Source organism: Corythoichthys intestinalis, chromosome 9 (assembly GCF_030265065.1).
Source record: "Corythoichthys intestinalis isolate RoL2023-P3 chromosome 9, ASM3026506v1, whole genome shotgun sequence".
In the NCBI taxonomy this organism is placed as follows: Eukaryota; Metazoa; Chordata; class Actinopteri; order Syngnathiformes; family Syngnathidae; genus Corythoichthys; species Corythoichthys intestinalis.
This window is the reverse complement of record NC_080403.1, coordinates 25654636-25674215: the sequence shown is the minus strand read 5'-3', so window position 1 is coordinate 25674215 and position 19580 is coordinate 25654636. Positions and strand designations below refer to the sequence as shown.

Here is a 19580-nt window from a genome sequence, read left to right as displayed (position 1 = left end):
CAGTGCTCACTTGTACAAATTACGCCGAAACCGTACAACTTGACAGGTATGAATATTTGTTAGTTCTAACAACTGGCCTGTTTAATCGCATGGCGTCTTTAAAAAAAAAAAAAAGTGTTTGACATAAAGCGCTGTTATCAACATGACTCGAAAGCACAGATTTTATCCTCTCTCCTAGTTTTTATTTGGCACCGATTGACCACGGAAAAATTGAGATATGATCCTTTTAATTTCATCATAGGAAATATGTTTTCTCCACTAGAGAGCACTCATGTTCTTTAGGCGAATGATGCTTAATTTCTGTAGATTTTTTTTTTCTCTCGCCAGAATTAAATATTTTTTGTTGTATTTCTTTGGCTTAACATGGTTATGTAGCAGGTACAGTAAAATAATAACGTTTGATATAGTTAACTTTGTGCTTAGAAAAAATACCACTGTAAAAAACATCATAAGCAGTTACTCATTACTTGTTTTCTTTCACCAAATTCTTTTTTACTTTAGAACATTTTTTAGATTACTACTTATAAATACTGAAAAACAATGAAATATGAAAAAAGGGTCACGATTGAAATGTCATTGTGACATGTGACAATGACAAATATTTATAGTAAGCTACATATTAAGTAGGTAAGCTGTGGAGAAAAAAAAAATTATGATGGAGAACAACTGACATGAATTTTGGATTGCGCACTAAGAACAAACTGTCAGCCCTGAAACAACAGAATTTTTTCCCCCCATATTGTTGCCCTGTGTGATAGGTGGTGACAATCGCTGATTAGTGACACTATATTATACGTAGATGGTGAATGGTGACACAAAATTGCGGATTGGTGCCCTAAATTAAGAGTTTGGTAATGATATATAGTTGACATGCTTCACTATATTGTTGAAGAGTAGCACTGGAATAGGGATGGCAAAACCTATAATAAGTTGATCGTGAAAAATTATAAAGTCCGGGTAATCACACGCGAGTGTACTGTATTTCCTCAGTCAAACATGACGTAAATGTGCGTGACGACAGCCAATTAGATCCACTTCCATTTGAGGACTGAATCAAAATAAATGAAAAAAACCCAGACATATTAGGGTTGTAAACACTAAAATTTTGTGACTATACGATGCAATATTGGTTGTTTGAGTAACGATACGATATTTGCTGATTTTACAATTTGCAATGATCTGATTTCATGGTTTTAATATACAATGTAGACCAGGGGTCCGGCCCGCCTCCACATTTGGTCCGGCCCCCTGAACAATACCAGAGAGCATTTTTTTTTTTTTTTTTCTCAATATTGTTATTTATTTCCTGGCCTTTTTCTGTGAAGAACTCAGAGGGTTTTTTGGTTATTATCTATTTCATTAATAGTGTTATTATTATTTATTATTATTATACTATATTATATTATTATTTTTATTTTATTTACTTTTGTTCCGTGAAGAATCCAGAAAGGGTTATTTGATTGTGGCTTTCTGAAAAACAATTTTTACATTTAGGCACTCCTGCAATCGTCTCACTTTTTCTGTTACAAACCGACCCCGGCCCCTCATCAGAGAAGAGAAAAGTTATGTGGCCCTCACAGGAAAAAGTTTGGGGACCCCTGATGTAGACATTTAACGCAATCAGTTTAATTTCATCCAAGACTATAAAAAACATGAATCAATTCTGAGTTTGTTTGTTTTTTTAGTTTTTTAGTTTTTAAAAAAAATTTTTGGGGACACATTTCAGACGTTTGGCTGAAAACTTTTTTTTCACAAATCTGGTCTAAAATTACATTATTTATCGATGTTCTGCATATTAATTTCAGATCAATATACTTTCACATCCCTAATGTCTTTATTCATAATCATATTTGTCTAGAAACATGAAAGTCTCTAGAGCCCAAATTAAAATTGGTGTATTGGCCATTTTGATGTGAAGAAATCTTCTAAAGCAAATTAAGCGGATTCGCGGTCGCGTTCATCACACATTATGTCCAAACTTGATTAGCATAATAAAATGAAACTATAATAAATGGCTACTGTGTTCAGAAAGAGAAATTTAATGCAGATTCTGAGAAACCATCAATGAAAACAACTCGTCATTTTGAACTCTTTCTCTTTGTGTTCCAGAATGGCTGAACCTCGCTTTAACAGTCCTTATTTTTGGCCCCCACCACCTACCATGGCTGTCACTCAGGTGAGTCTTACTAAGTCTGCTTGTCTTTAAATTATTTTTTTTTTTTTTTTTTTTGCATACATCAGTCCTTCGAAATCTCCAATTCATGTTGTTACCTGGCAACATGATCTTCACAGAATTCACCAGGGAGTTTTATTTCATTCAAATGGGATTATTTTTAGGCACAGCAACAATGACAAAGTCCCCCAAAACAACTAAATCTTCTCCATTCCTTAAATGAAGGAGCAGCTGATGGCCGAGAAGATCAGGGCATCTCACCCGCCACCCGTCACGCCTCCTTCCCAGCAGCCTCTGCTGTCTCCGGACGCCGGTCAGCACGTAACGTCCAAAGCTGCGCAGCAGCCGGACGTTGTCTTGCATGCTAGCCCTGCGCGACCTACATCCAGCTCGCTCACAGGTACAAGAGTCATCATCAGATAGATGTCTAAATTCAGATATTTATTCATTTACAGCCATTAATGGCGATTGACGTAAAACTGGGAGGGGCTGGCATTAATTTTGCCCAATTGAAATGGATTGGAGGCTTATCACCACCATTGGCAGCCAAGGAAATTGAAATGAGTAACCTGAAAGTGTCTTGGCTCCCTCTAGTGGTAAACAATTCATCATTGTTCAAACTGTTGGAGTGATTTAACATTCGTATGTATACACTGCTCAAAATAATATCTTTCTTTATAATAAGTAGGTGATGTATTAGTAACAAAATGATGCCATCATGCCACATAATTTGATAGAAGTGGAAATGCTCATCCTGTAGAGGGGGAAGTCAAAGACACCCCGAAAATAAAAGTGGAAAAATGATTCCACAGACTGGTCCATTTTGCCAAAATGTCATTGTAGCAATTTAAAATGATTCATTGTAATTTGTGTGAGCCCCACGTGCGTGTATGCAAACCTGACAACGTTGGGGCATGCTCCTAATGTAATGACGGATGGTGTCCTGGAGGATCTTCTCCCAGTTCACTGAGCTCCTGGACAGTCTGAGGAGCAACTTGGCAGTGCCGGATTATCCTTATCATTATGTCCCAGAGGAGTTCTATTGGGTTTAGGTCAGGTGAACGTGGGAGCCATTCAATGGTATCGTTTCCTTTATCCTCTGGGAACTGCCTGCAATACTCCAGCACAGTGATCCCCAACCACAGGGCTGGGCACCAATCCGTGGTGAATTTGCTACCGGGCCGCATAGAAATGATAAATCATTTGTTAACGACCTCAATCTGGCCTGTGCCTCTTGACACATCAATATGCCTGTCTACTCTATTGACTAATCGGGTAGAGATTTGAGTACGTTGCCATCTAGTGGTTGGCCACCATTACTGGGGTTTTTGCACACCTATAGCAGCCCAGCGTCAGTCAATGTAAACAGGAACGTTAGCTGCTGTTGGCTGTGTGTTGCGGGCTGCGACGTCGTTGGGCGGGTTTTTACGGGGAAAAGGAGCCAGAAGGGGAGCCTACAACCAAGTACATTCTACATAATATGTGGCTAAAAGCTAACAAACGAGGCAACAAAAGCGAATGCACTGAGAGCTTTATACCTTGTGGCAAACCATATTGCTAAAGCCAAGTAACCTTTCACGATTGGAGAAGAACTCATCATACCTGCGACCAAGGATATTTGACGTTAAGTTTTAGAAGAGGACGCTGTTAAAAAAGGTTGATTACGTGTATGTTGAGCAGTGTTGTTAATAACAGTGTTATAATATAACGGCTTCAAACTTCGGTTTCAAACGGCGTCATTTTTTTCAGTAGTGAGTAATCTTAAGTAATTACTTTTCTCATCTTGGCAACGCCGTTACCGTTACTGAGGCGGAAAAGGCGTGCGTTACTATGCGTTACAATGTTGGTTGAATGACGCGAGAAAAGTCTGATGGAGACAGACTCACGGAGATGAGAGAGCAGAGCAGGAGTGGTAAGGAGGCAAGAGAATTGAGACGCCATTGCAAACGCGGTGCTAGGTGGCTCCAATAATACCTGACTGTAGCCGATAGCCTTCAAACTAAGTCCGTATGATGCCACGGAAGATATCACATATTGTGGAACTAGATGCAAATAGAAGACACGGCGGCACTAGCATCATGTATTAAGAACTAGATGTGTTGGTAAACAGCTGCCATCTTAAAGCAGTAGACCTATCAGGAAGGCTCTGTTGTAGAGAACCTTCCTAGCGAACTTAAGTAACTTTTTATCTAAAATGATCCTAAATCGGCAAAATCTTGACTTAGATCTATCTTTAAATGATGAAACAGTTTTAAAAGTTAAACATGTCGAAAGTAGACAGAAGGGAACTAATGCAATAGCGGGAGCAATTTTCACAATTTTAACAGTTGATTCACAACATTAAATGACTACCACACATAGCAAAGGTTACTATCTAGTTATCGCAATATCTGCAATACCCCTGTGTCTAGTTATATTTAGGGTCAAGAATTGGGCTAGGGCCTGTTTGTTTTTTTTTGTGTTTGGAAAAAAACACATAAATTATCACCAGTTACTTTGCCAAGTGACTAATTACTCTTTCATTCAGTCAGGTAACTGAGTTACTATCGCAATTACTTTTTGGGAGAAGTAATTTGTAACTAGTTAATTACTTTTTTAAAGTAAGATTAACAACACTGATGGTGAGTTACATTAGCCTGAACTTAATGTTCATTTTCAGCCCTGTTGTGTCATTTTAAATTTACTGTAATTTTTTGCCACATATTGCTGGTCGGTGGAAAAAAGGCCCACATTACACCGGTCTGTGGTGCTAAAAAGGTTCGGGACCTCTGCTATAGCCAAATGACATCGGGCATTGTCATGGACCAGGAGGAACCCAGGTCCCGCTTAGCCAGCGTAGGTTCTGACAGCGGGTCTAACGATTTCATCCCGAGACCTAATAACAGTCAGGGTACCATTATCTAATCTGTGGAGGTCTTTGCATCCTTTCAGGGATATGCCTACCCAGACCAACACTGACCCACTCCCAAACTGGACATAATATTCTCAATGGCATCTCCAGACTTCACATCTGTCGCATGTCCTCAAGTTCAACCTGCTCTCATTGGTGAAGAGCACAGAGCGGCAGAGGCGTAGTTGCCAATTCTGGTGGTCTATGGCAAATGCCAGTCGAGCTCTACTTTGCCGGGCAGTGAGCACAGAACCCACTATAGGACGTCGGGCCCTCAGGGCACCCTCACAGAGCCTGTTTCTGATTGTTTGGTCAGAAATATTCACACCAGTGGCCTTCTGGAGGTCAATTTGTAGGACTCTCGCAGTACTTACCCCCTTTCAAATAGGAGCAGATACCGATCCTGCTGAGGGTTTAGCGACCTTCTACAGCCCTGTCCAGCTCTCCTGGAGTAACTACCTGTCTTCTGGAATCCCCTCCAGGCTGCCAGTTTGTTCCTCAGACTGTCCAGGAGCTCAGCGATGTCCTGGTCCAATCTGGGAGGAGATACCCCAGAACACCATCCGTCGTCTCATTAGTAGCATGCCTAGATGTTGTCAGGCAAGCGTACAAGCACATGAGGGCCACACAAATTACTGAGAATCATTTTGAGTTGCTATAATGACATTTTAGCAAACTGGACCATCCTTTGGCATCATTTATTCACTTTCATTTTTGTGGTATCTTTGATTTCTCCCCTGGTCATTTCCATTTCTATCAAATTATGTGGCATCTTGTTAGTAGTACATCACCTACTTATTATCAGGAAAGAATTTCCCCCTTTAGATCTGAGATGTTTTCGAAATGTTCCTCTAATTTTTTGGAGCAGTTTTTATAAGTATAAAAAGTAACATTTATTAAGTACGTTCCGTTAAAATGCGTCGCGCAAAACATTTGTATTACTTTTTAAACAACTTTTTAGAACATGAATAACAATTTTATATTATTGTTAACAAAAATGTATTTTTATTGTAATGATAGATAGATAGATGTAATAACTGATGATTGATTGGCTCTTATTTTCTTCAATATGTAAATATCAACATTTATTGAGTACGGTTTCAATTTTTTGCACAAAATATATACAGTATATTCACTTACGTATGTCAAAACATTTAATCATTCAATTCAATCAAGTACAACATGAATGTTCAATGATGTAATAAGTATTCATTTTGAGTTTTGGTTTTATTGATCAATGCCATTTGAAATTTTTTCTCTCTGGCACTATGTGTAGTTGTGGTAAGTGATTTTTTTTTCTTTAGTCATACAATGGTTTAAGCACAACGACATGTTTTCAAGGTCGCATTCTGGGTGACGTCAACCTAAATCTGGACGACAAAGCGGCTATCAAAGCCCGGGGATTGTGGGAGGACTGGCGTCAGCTGATTGAGCACCCAGCTCGGGCCAACCACCTCTCAGGTAATTTTTTTTTTGAGTTAAATTTTTGGGTCACGGTCCATCCAATTTTTCTGTTGCGTCAGGTGTTTCGCTGGCGTCCAGAACGGGAAACCTCAACAACTCCGAGGTGACGTCCCCGGCCACCCCGCCCTCGGGTGGCTCCACCCCCCACCTGCTGTGCAGCTTCACCAACCCACACGGGATGGAGCCCGGAAGACACAACGGCGGTCTGGTGGGTCTACTCGGGGTGTCCAAACCTCCGAAGGAAGGGCGTAGGAAAATCAAAGCGGAGAACGGCTCCTCGCTTCTGGTTGTGCCGTACCCTATCCTGGCGTCCGGCAACGATCAGTCTTCCATCAGCATCGCCGCCAAAGAAAAAACGTACAGGTACGACTGTAAAGAACGTCCCGTCATCCGAAGCGTATCGCGTAATCTGTTTGCATTGGACCGCAGGTGTAAAGTGTGCCCGCTGACCTTCTTCTCAAAGTCGGACATGCAGATCCACTCCAAGACGCACACGGAGGCCAAAGCGTACAAGTGCCCTCACTGCACCAAGACCTTCGCCAACGCCCCGTATCTTGCGCAACACCTGCGCATACACCTGGGCCTGAAGCCGTATCGCTGCGCTTACTGCGAGAAGTGCTTTCGCCAGCTCTCACACCTGCAGCAGCACACTAGGTGGGGCGTGGCTACAGGTGTTCCTTTGCTTGGATTTTGTCACATTTTGGTGTTAACGTTCTCTTTTCATGGTTTGTGAATGTACGGGGCTCAGAATCCATACGGGCGATCGTCCATATAAATGTTTCCAACCCGGATGTGAGAAGGCCTTCACGCAGCTGTCCAATCTGCAGGTAAACTTACACCGCTGCAGCAAATCCAAAATGTTTACCATTCCAAAATAAAAATGGATATTGAGTGATTATGATAATTATACTTTCATATGACAAAAAATGGCCTTTTTATTGATTAAAAAAAAAATTGATTTACAACTTAACATACTTTTGTTCTATATATTCTAGGGCTGTCAAACGATTAAAATATTTAATCGAGTTAATTACAGCTTAAAAATTCATTAATCGTAATTAATCGCAATTAATCGCAATTCAAACCATCTCTAAAATATGCCATATTTTTTCTGTAAATTATTGTTGGAATGGAAAGATAAGACACATGACGGATATATACATACAACATACTGTACATAAGTACTGTATTTTTTTATTGTAACAATAATTCCAAAAATGACATTATTAACATTCTTTCTGTTAAAGTGATCCACGGATAGAAAGACTTGTAGTTCTTAAAAGATAATTGTTATAGTTACAAGTTTTAGTAATTTTATATTAAAACCCCTCTTCATGTTTTCGTTTTAATAAAATTTGTAAAATTTTCAATCAAAAGTAGAGTTAATATAATAATAATAAGAATAAAAATAACAATAATAAAAATAGAGTGACCAAAGTCTTAAATTTTACGTGTATTTTGCATAGCTATTTTGATATGGAATGCCAGTTCATTTTGCATTGTTGTTTAACTGTGTCAGAATAGGGCCTCATTACTATAGACTGAAGTGCTTTTCTTTTTGTGAACATTATTTTTTTGGGGAGAGATAGGAATATTATTTTTGTTGTGCTTTCACTAAACAATACTACTTATGTTTGTTGTGAAGGAGTTGCCGAAGCTTATGCTAATAAACTGCGCGGTCCAAAGAACGCCTGTGTCCACTCGCCTTTACTGTATAACATACAGTATATCTGTACATATCTTACCCAAAATACAATAAGAGACACATAATTGCCACTAAAAGAAAGAAAACTTACCGAATTTTGTGGGGAGCACAAATAGCAATTTGCATTGCATTGTGAATACAGCATAAACTTGTCACAACTACTAATTCTCCCACGTTTAGAAGAAATAACATGAGTATGGAACGGCGCTGCCCCCAAGCGGCCGGTGGCATTCTCTTCACTCTTAATGTCCATAAACGGCCTCATTGTAATTTGTTTGAGGCAATGTGCGAGCTGGTCATTCAGTGCATGCGTTAATTGCGTCAAATATTTAAACGTGATTAATTTAAAAAATTCATTAACACACGTTAGTGCGATAATTTTGACACCCCTAATATATTCTCATTAACTCATTCACTCCCAGCCAACGGTGCAACCCCCTTTGCTCCCGGCCGTTTTACTGGATTTTGACAGATTTTTGCAAGGCCCACAGAAAATTCAGTTCTATTGCTTTATAAACATGGAACCCACCAAAAGAAAGATTACTCTTTTCTTTCAACAGGAAAAAAGTTAGTTCATATCTTTTTCCATTCTTTAGAAATCAGCATTTGAAAATTGCTTAGTTTGAGCAATTTTCCAATTTCTGATGAAAAAACAGAGAAATTGAGCTTTTTGTGAAAGCATACATTTCAAACATAACTGACTTTAACACAGCTATTTTTTGCTTTAGTTACATCCCAAACATCTGAATGTTTTCCTTTTACAAAATAACATCAACAACAAGACAAATAGAGCTTTTGATAGCAAAGTAACAATTTATTTACACATAACTAACTGAGAGATGATGCTGTTGTAGCGGCGACAGCCGGGGTAAACTATTCCCTCATCGCCACCTGTATCATAAAGATGGATTTTTTTGAGTCTTTCTTTTGTGGTCACCACTGCCTTCATGGCAGAGTTCGCCTGGGGAACTTGTGTTCCTGGGGGGGAACTGGTTTGGCCGTGCGCGTTTCCGTGCGGGACACTGGAGGGTGAGGGGGATGCGTTTGGCCGAGCACGGCAGCGCGGGCTCTGCTCAGCGAGCAGCACGGACTCAACGGCATCGTCCGCTGCACTGGTGGTCCCGGTCGTTCTGCTCGGTCGTCTAGCACCTGTCCCGGGCATCCTCCCGGTTGTTCTGCTCGGTTGTCCGCCGCCCAGCATCCTGGATGTCCATTCGGTTGTCTTCCGCCTGTGCCCCGGCTGTGCGGCCCAGCCGTTCGTTCCATTGAATCGGGTTGCGGGTCTTACCAAATGCGCTACTGCCCTCCAGTGGCCAGTAGTATTGCTTTAAAATGGATTTTCAGCTTTGGGCTTTGGAGCTAAGTTGGATCAGAACCCAGAGATAGCTCTTGTGGAAAAAAAACTTAAAATACGTTTAAATACGTTTTTGGGACACTGAAACAATTAAAAATAGAACCTATTTATACATTTTTGGGAGCAAATGAGTCAAAAACTATTATCATATTTTCATGATGATTGTAATCAAAAGTCAAAACTAAAATTGTGTATTTCTTCCCGTTTAAGTTAAATGTTATAATCATTTTCAAGAAAAAAAATAATTATAATTGTTACTTTTGTAATTCAGGATTAATACCTGATTACATGTTTTGGAACGTTCTATTTTTTAATAAATACCTAAAACAGTATTTTCTGTTTTATTTCATTCAAAATAAGAATAAACTATTTCAGCATTAATTAAAATAAAATAAATAAATACTAATAAATAATAAATAAAACAATATTTTCATATTTTAAAAATAATAAAATATATCTCATTTCATTAAAAACTTAAAATGTAAGCTTTATAGAATAAATTGGAATGAATCCTTTATTCACTGTTAAAAATCAAAATACTACATTAGGTGTATTGTATATTACTGTTGATTTTATTCGTCGTTTAAAATCAGAACCATATAATTTTGTGATTATTATTTCAATATTGAAAATTATAATAGCTCAGTTTTCATAAAAACAAAAATTCGTTTTTTGTTTGGGTTTTAAAATCATTTCATTTTTGCACGAAACACTAACATTATTCTTTGTTTTGTTATGCATTAAAAACTAAAATTGTGTGGTATTTTCATTATTCATTTATATTTGTATCTATATTTTTTATATTTAGCATAAAAAATGTATATAGTGACCAGTGGCGGAACAAATCAAATAAGAGCCCGGGGGGAACAATTGAATCGGGGCACCAAAACCCAAATAGATATTCATCTTTTCACAATTTACATATTCCCACAACAGCTGAGCTTATAAGTTTCAGCACAACAATGTCATTACGAAGTCCATCAAATGAACGTGAAGGTTAATGAACTAAGAGAACAACCAAAATAGTAAGCTTCATGGCCGCTACTCATAAATCAGTGGTTGCAACTGTGGCGGGCAGAGTGAAAAAAGAAAAAGAAAGAAAAAAAAAAAAGAAAAAATGGCAGAGCTGACCTCAATGAATGACCTGAATGTAGATGTTGCTGCTGGGTGGTTAATAAGAAACATTTTTTTCCAGATCCAAAACATACTTTTGCTTTGCTCTCTGAACCAGTGCCACACCGAGAATGACGCACATATGTCTGTCCGATAAAGCTCAATTTCTCCCAGAAAATGATTGCAATTACAAATGCTTTGGTAGTAATCCCTTCATTTATTTTGCTTGCAATGAAAAAAAAAACAAAAAGAATGGAAGAAAACATTAAATCATGATCATTTTAGACAAAACTCCAAAAATGGGCCGGACAAAATTGTTGGCACCCTATGAAAAATCATGTAATGCTTCTTTAATTTGTGTAATTAACAGCACCTATTACTTCCCTGTGGTACATAACAGGTGGTGGCAATAACTAAATCACACTTATAACCAGTTAAAATGGATTATAGTTGGCTCAACCGCTGTCCTGTGTCCTTGTGGTCACCACATTGAGCATGGAGAAAAAAAAGGAGACCAAAGAACTGTCTGAGGACTTTTATAAGCAAAATTGTGAGGAAGCATGGGCAAACTCAAGGCTACAAATCCATCTCCAAAGACCTGAATGTTACTAGGTCTACAGTGCGCAATGTCATCAATAAGTGTAAAGCCCATGGCACTGTGGCTAACCTCCCTAGATGTGGACGGGAAAAAAAATTTGTTAACTAGGGTTGTTCCGATAATGTTTTTTTTGCTCCCGATCCGATCCCGATCGTTTTAGTTTGAGTATCTGCCGATCCCGATATTTCCCGATCCGATTGCTTTTTTTTTTTTTTTTTTTGCTCCCGATTCCATTCCCATCATTCCCGATAATTTTTCCCAATCATATACATTTTGGCAATGCATTAAGAAAAAAATGAATAAAACTCGGATGAATATATACATTCAACATACAGTACATAAGTACTGTATTTGTTTATTGTGACAATAAATCCTCAAGATGGCATTTACATTATTAACATTCTTTCTGTGAGAGGGATCCACGGATAGAAAGACTTGTAATTCTTAAAGGATAAATGTGACTTTGTATATTGTGACTAAATATTGCCATCTAGTGTATTTGTTGAGCTTTCAGTAAATTATACTGTAGCCATTTAACTTCTGCCCAAATGCATGATGGGAAGTGCCACCATGACTGTGCGTAGGGGAACCAATTGATATATCTTCTCTGCGTTGGGAAAGAACATAGGGTGTTAAGAAAACGATCAACTACTACCTTTCCTCCCCACATTGCCTCCCACGTTATTTTTAATTTCTGAGAGAGGTATTGTAAGGCTTTAGCAACATAATAAAAGGCTCCAAAGGCTGTCAAAATTCTCTCTAATCATTATATGCTGCCTTTTAGTGCTATCTATAGGTAAAACGGCGTCATTATAGATTGAACGTGACAATGCGTGAGTGGGTCGTGCAGGGCATGCGTTAATTATTTAACGTGATTAATTAAAAAAAATTAATTACCGCCGTTAACGCAATAAATTTGATAGCCCTACTATAAGCCAAAACTACTCTGGATGAGTGTAAGACATTTTGTCTGTAACGTTAAATACAATTAGAAAACGATTGAAATAAAAAATATATATATATTAAAAAAAGGCATGTCCGATATTTTTTTGCCGATTCCGATACTTTGAAAATGACGTGATCGGACCTGATCGATCGATCGGGACATCTTTAGCGTAAACCCATACTATCTGTCGGCATCTGAATGGAAAGGGACTCTATGGTAGGATACCCTGGAAGACCCCACTTCTGACCCGGGGACATAAGAAAAGCCAGGCTGGAGTTTACCAAAACCTGAGAAAACCAAAAACGTTTTGGAAGAATGTTCTCGTCTCAGATGAGACAAAAGTAGAGCTGAACCAGTACCTAATTGATGCCAGATTTTGGTACAATACCCTAGTTGTGTATGTCTTTTTACTATAGTAATAAACTATTGATGATTTTGATTTTTCACTATTTGTTTTCATTTTGCAGTCCCACCAGAGGCACCACAACAAAGACAAGGCATTCAAGTGTTCCAACTGCTTCCGGGCGTACTCGGACGCTGCGTCGCTGCAGATGCACCTGTCGGCCCACGCCATCAAGACTGCTCGGGCCTTTTGCTGCGGCACGTGCGACAGAGCATACACGTCGGTGAGTCCCGCCTCCGCCCGTCCATTTGTCCGTCCCCGTCCCAAACCTGACACCAGCGCATTCCTTACCGCAGGAGACCTACCTCATGAAGCACACGTGCAAGCACGCGGGGCCTCGGAGGAGCGAAGCCCCCCACCTCCACCCCCGCACGGACATCTCTGACCTGAGCGCCGCTGCCATTTTGTCCCGACATCACCTCTCCCTCTCCGTTTAGAATGCCACAAGACTGATGGACTCGGGTACGGATCCCCCCCCTAAAAAAAAAAGTGCCAGAGTGTACTAATATCTTTTGAGGAGGTACTACTTTCCTCTGTATTAATTATAAATATATATATATATATACACATCTGGATTACGTCTAATGAGCACTTTGAGGCCTGGAGAAGGCAGACTTATAACATTTATCGTGATGTCACAGATTGTTCTTTTTTATACGCTCCCTAACTTTTTTAATGCTCGTTAAGCTATCTTCTATATATAGTACGTATCTTACGTTTATGTAAATATTATGTGCCCAGTTTTTGTATCGTCCATATTTATTCTTTTGGCCACATTCCCTCTTGAGATTGTTTTGATAATGAAAAAAAAAAAAAAAAAGAGTTCAACTCAAAGGCTAATTCATTAGGGACACCCGCACAATTTCTTAAATGCGATTTGAGTTGTGGTTTAAAAAAGAAAGAAAAAAGAAAAAATGTCTTTAAAAAGGCGATAAAGAAATTTTAACAATCTGTTTATTATTGTAGTAGCCTTGCATTTCCTAACACCCAAAAAAAAACATAAGATTGACTGTCAACCTCTTTTTTAAAAAATAAAACAATAATCAGAACTTTACAAGAGTCCAGAATTATTTTTTTTGTTACTATCACAATAATTTGCCATTTAACTCATGTCAACTCAGTAATCCATGTGCTTTGTTGACATGTCTTCAGCAAACTATTTGCGGGCTTTCTTGTGTACCGTCTTCAGAAGACGCTTCCCCCTGGGGGGACATACATGCACACCAATTTAATGTAGAGAGCGGCGTATGGTCTGAGCACTAACAGGCTGACACCCCCCACCTCTTCAATCTCTGCAGCAATGCTGACAGCACTCCTGCGACGGTCTTTCAAAGAAAGCATTTGGATGTGACGCTCAGCACGTGCGCTCAGCTTCTTAGGACGACCAACCCGAGGCCTGTTCTGAGTGGACCCTGCTCTTTTAAAATGCTGGATGATCTTAGCCACTGTGCTGCAGCTTAGTTTCAGGGTGTTGGCAATCTTCCTGTAGCCTTGGCCATCTTCATGTAGCGCAACAATACGTCTTTTAAGATCCTCAGTTCTTTGCCATGTGGAGCCATGTTGGAACTTTCAGTGACCAGTTTGAGAGAGTGTGAGAGCTGCACTACAAATTTGAACACACCTGCTCCCTATGCACACCTGGACCTAGTAATGCTAATGAGTCACATGACATTTTGGAGGGAAAATGACAAGCAGTACTCAATTTGGACATTTAGGGATGTAGTTTCTAAGGGGTGTACTCACTTTTGTTGCCAGGGGTTTAGATATTAACGGCTATATTTTTAGTTATTTTGAGGGGAAAATAAAATAACTATTATAAAAGCTGCACACAGACTATATACCCTACCCACCGACGTCACAAAACCACGTGCTCGCTGTGTGGTTCCGCCCACTTGTCCGTCATTTTGTCTCTGTATTAGCATTGTTTTCAATTGATCGAGGAATTTAAAATGCATTTCATGGAAGACCCGGTGCTTTCTGATGCTGTAAACTCACTGGATGTGTTGCATAAAAGGCGTTATGTGGAAAAGCTTCGTTCTATACAGTCGCCAGATCCATATTTGATGCCCAAATCGATGTTTTTCGACCCACTGTCTTCGCCCTGTCTGCCTGACATCTGCTACGCTGATATTTACAATTATCTTGTCCACACAAAATCAGCCTATTCCCACGAAAATTTGAAAAACTTCAAGAGCTTGGAGGCTTATAAATACTTCGTTGCTGGTTGGGTGAAACAGGTCCTCGTTCGGCAGGAATCTATCTTGTGCTTGGAAAGGTGAGTTACGAAATTTTCAATTCAAAATCTTTTGTTATTGCTAACATCCACTGTCAAGTCTAATGTATTTCATGTCGTTTGTCAATGGAGTCAAAGCTTTTAATGTTTATATGGTTTAGCGATAGCACTCTCACTACATACATACGTGTATGTTGTCGGCGATTAGCCTAGCAATGATCTTAATTGTGGTTATTTGTCAGCCCCGTAGACGAGGCCAGTTTCTTTCACTTGGTACCAGCTAAATATTATTAAAAAAATAACGATGGTGGAAGAAAGGGAAGTCACAAACATCTTGAATTTGAAACTATGTCGTACTACATCGTATGTTGTCGGCGATTAGCCTCGCAATGATCTTAATTGTGGTTATTTGTCAGCCACGTAGACGAGGCCAGTTTCTTTCACTTGGTACCAGCTAAATATTATTCAAAAAATAACGATGGTGGAAGAAAGGGAAGTCACAAACATCTTGAATTTGAAACTATGTCGTACTACGTCGTATGTTGTCGGCGATTAGCCTCGCAATGATCTTAATTGTGGTTATTTGTCAGCCCAAAACCCTCTAAGTATATCTTAAATGCATCTTACCGGATATAAAATGACTACTACATAGTCTGTGGTGATTTTTTGGTGCCCAGTTTTCACGTCGAATTGCAGCCGTCCATTTCGCTCTCCTCTTTGGATCCCTCGGAATACGGTAAAACTTCAAGTCTCTCCTTCCATCTTCTCTGTTAGTGCAACCAACAGCCACACACGCCTTCACCATTTTGATTATTAATGTTAAGGAGCAGAAAAACACGCCGTAAATAGGAGAAATGTACGTAGCCGTAACAGGTTAACACTATGTTTTGACGGACAAGTGGGCGGTACCATTCAGGAGAGCGGAGTTGTGACGTCACGTGGGTAGGGTCTATATATATATGTATGTGTGTGTGTGTGTGTGTGTGTGCATATGACGGAAAACAGACAAAACTGAAAAAGCAGTTTCTGCTGTTGCACTCCTTTTCAAAATAAACTGCTGTATTTTAAGCCAAAAGAACTGTTGTGTTTGATAGAACAATATGTCTATATGCTGCCATAGCAGATTCATGGCGCATTAAGCCCCCAAACTATTTTTAATTTGTCCCTTTTACCCTGAAAACCCTGGTTTACAGACGTCGCGCAACCGCTTTTGTTTCAACCCAGCCATGAAACAAAGGTAATTAATTATATTTATTTTTCAAAATGTCTGTAATTTTTAGCTTAGAATCATTAATTGATGTCTAATGTTTCGTTTAAAAAAAAAAACTTGTATTCACTCGCATATTTAAACAAATGAAGTCACAATGAAAAAAATGGTGTCTGTAAAAAAGTCACGGATATCTACCTCATAACTATCGCTTAATTGTATTTTTTTGTTACTGTCGCATTTTCTCCGATATGTTAGATGATAAATAATCAATCCAAAGTACATTGACAAACATTTAAAAGGGTAAATATATGAAAAAGAAAATCTCAACCACTCCTTGATGTCTGCGATTTCTGCATCGCGACCCTTGTTATATTACCAAGTTTCACCCATAAAATCCCCCCCAAAATCCAGCTGTGGCCATTCACAGCTGTGTCTTGACACTAAGTGATACATGCTACGAAACAAGGTAAGTACGCGATAATATCTCATTAAACTCATGGCGTCTTTAATTCTGCTCTTTCATGCTCTCACCTTCAGATAGGGTTTCGCTGTTTAAATTTTTTTTTTTTCCAAAAATGCCTCCTGTTCAAAATTTTTCTTCCCCCAGAAAATTGAGATTTTAAGCCTTCCAATGATGTCTCACACATGCATATCGGACAGTTTTGAAAGTTGGCCAAATTGGGGGTCTCAGAGCGGAACTTCAAGTCACCTGAGTGTTTTCCGCCACATATATGTACGTATATATTAGGGGTGTAACAGTGCACAAAAATCTCGGTTCGGTACGTACCTCGGTTTTAAGGTCACGGTTCGGTTCATTTTCGGTACAGTAAGAAAACAAAATGCAAAATATAAATGCGAGTTTTTTATTACACACGTTTGTGCTTATACAACAATAGGAACTTTAGCCTATACAAAGCTAGAATTCTGCTCAAAAAGTAGTGAGTATTTAAAAATAATCCAACAACAATTTGCCTTTTAGACCCCGTGTATTGGTCAGCTTTCTTTCTGAAAGAAGAAAAAAGAAGTCCTGTGCTAAAGAGAAAAGCAATCCCAATGACAAAGATTTTAACATGTATTTTACAAATGAAATGCCTCAATAAAACATTTTTTTTCTCATGAACGGTTTTTAAAAGCTTTATTGGTGGATTTTCTCAAGTTGAAGCGCCACACAGAAATTAATACATTTAATTGTGTAAGCAGGATGTGTGTATTATTATCTAATTACAGGTGTTTTAGCTCATTTCAATTTATTTTATTTAAATGGGCTATTATTTATATTTTACAAATGTGATGTAGTATTCATTTATATTGTATATTTTATGTTGTATTACTTTAGTTCCTATGTGAATATAAGTTCCTACTTGTTTTGTTGTGGTAGGAGGGTTTTGTATTGAACACAGGGCCGTGTTGGTTATTATTATAGCAGAGAAGACAGCAGTAAATCAACAAAGACAAGTCAACTGTGCCCCGATCTACCACTCAAGAGATCTGATGGACTCAAAAAGTAGGTTACGATTGCATATTAGTTTGAAAATCGACCGGATCCACCGTATTTTTACACGAGTGACTTCCGGTCCGATCCTACCGGTAGTAATATTGACGCAGGAGGGCCGCGTCTCATGTCAGTTAATAAACTCTGCCGTTCTTTTTGCGTGCGTCGCATTGAGCCGCTTCTGGGACACATCTAACACGCGGCTGCACTGCGACTGGTGTGCATTGGCTGATTGACTCTAACGCCCGCGTTTCACTGCGTTCTCGCGGAGGCCACGTTGTCGCGCCGTTGACGTTTACTGTCCTACCGTGTTGGTCCTCATTTTAGTAGAGAAGACGGAGTAAATATAATATACACAAAGAAACTGTAACCCGATCGACTCACAGCCTCGTAAAGTAAGGGTTGTTCGGTACGCGTCCGTTCAGAACCGAACACCAAGAACCGAAACGGTTCAATACTATTACATGTACCGTTACACCCTTAGTATATATGTATATATATATATATCAGAGGTTGCGCTAGACATTTTCGTTGTCTGTCATTTTGACTGACAGGGTCATAAAAATCCGGTCATAGTCTATTTTTACCCGTCACTTAAATTTTTAAAATGATAATGATGACATATTCAATAGTATTTAGTTTTCATTCATTTTTAATTAATATTGTAACGCTTGCTTGGCGACGAAAAATTAGACACGGAAGTCGTGGTATTTTTCTCCCTTTTTACTCTGCTTACCGCCAAAAACTTCGCCCCCAAAGAAAAAGAGGCAACGATATAGAACCCAATCACCAACGTCACACAATGATCTTAATTGTGGTTGTCAGCCCAAAATCGTCTAAATATATATTAAATGCATCTTACTAGCTATAAAATGACTACTACATAGTCTGTGGTGATCGTTTGGTGCCCAGATTTCTTGTCGAATTACAGCAGTCCATCTCGCTCTCATCTTCGGGTCTCTCAGAATACGGTAGAACTTCAAGTCTCTCCGTCTATCTTCTCTGTTACAGCAACCAACCGCCACACACGCCTTCACCATTTTGATTATTAATATTAACGAGCAGAAAAACACGCCATAATAGGAGGCATGTAGGTAGCGGTAATGTGTAAACATGACGAGCTGACACACAATATGGCGGCTCCGGTCAGGGGGGCGGAGTTGTGACGTCATGTGATTGGGGTCTATACACAGGCGGCAATCTTGTCCATCAATTGGATGACGCGCTGGCACACCGGGTGCACCAATAAGAACCTCGCGTTGATGTGTCAATCACGGTGCCGCCGCCAGACCCCGGTGACGCTACAATATTCTGACAGAAGAGCCAACGACGTCATGCATTAAGAGAGACAATAGCTAATTAATATGCTAACTCGCCACCCTGTGGTCTGGGGTGTGAATTGCAACCTGTCAAAATGACGGACGGACTTCAGTTTTTTCCGTCACTGTTTTAAAAAACAGGTCAACAACGGAAAATATCCGGTTAACGCGACCCCTGATATATACATGTATATATTAGAGCCGGGTGGTATACCGTAAATTTACCGTTACCGAAATTCGCGATGACTGACATAATTTTGACCATGTCGGTAAATTCGGTAATCTAATACAACAAGAAAATATGGTCTTTTCTGCCCGCTTTGACGATGTGTGTTGTTAGGCTGTGCTTCTTCCCTTTTAAGGAGCTCCTGCCAGTGTGCTTATATGTGAAGTCACGTGACATGACTATCACAAACTACAAACAGAAGCACGTTGCCATCCACTACGCTAACGCTACCTTGAATGTGATGGAGGCCCATAAAATTGAAACGGCTATCAGTAGCCAGGCCACAATATGACGACGACGCATTGCTGCAAAAAAAAAAAAAAAAACTCAACGTCAGCTGTGTGGAGGTATTTTGGATACCAGAAGGACGACGTGGATAAAAAGCACACACAGTGCAAACCGTTGCCATGAGCCAGGGCAACACTTCGAACCTGTTCCACCACCTAGAGCACAA

At 39.4% G+C, this 19580-nt stretch overlaps 1 protein-coding gene across 2 annotated transcripts in view; it reads left to right on the top strand.

Moving 5' to 3' along the window:
* znf362a (zinc finger protein 362a) overlaps positions 1–15202 on the top strand; it is a 37747-nt gene extending 22545 nt beyond the window's left edge. The window contains exons 4-11 of one of the 2 annotated variants that reach the window (XM_057846430.1): positions 2110–2176; positions 2405–2573; positions 6405–6524; positions 6587–6890; positions 6957–7181; positions 7276–7354; positions 12711–12869; positions 12943–15202. In XM_057846430.1, the coding sequence (XP_057702413.1) occupies positions 2110–2176; positions 2405–2573; positions 6405–6524; positions 6587–6890; positions 6957–7181; positions 7276–7354; positions 12711–12869; positions 12943–13083 (1264 nt within the window). In that variant the 3' untranslated portion in view covers positions 13084–15202. Of the gene's footprint in view, positions 1–2109; positions 2177–2398; positions 2574–6404; positions 6525–6586; positions 6891–6956; positions 7182–7275; positions 7355–12710; positions 12870–12942 lie in introns of both variants that reach the window. The other variant, XM_057846429.1, reaches the window with a different exon arrangement.
* The last annotated feature ends 4378 nt before the right edge of the window (positions 15203–19580 follow it).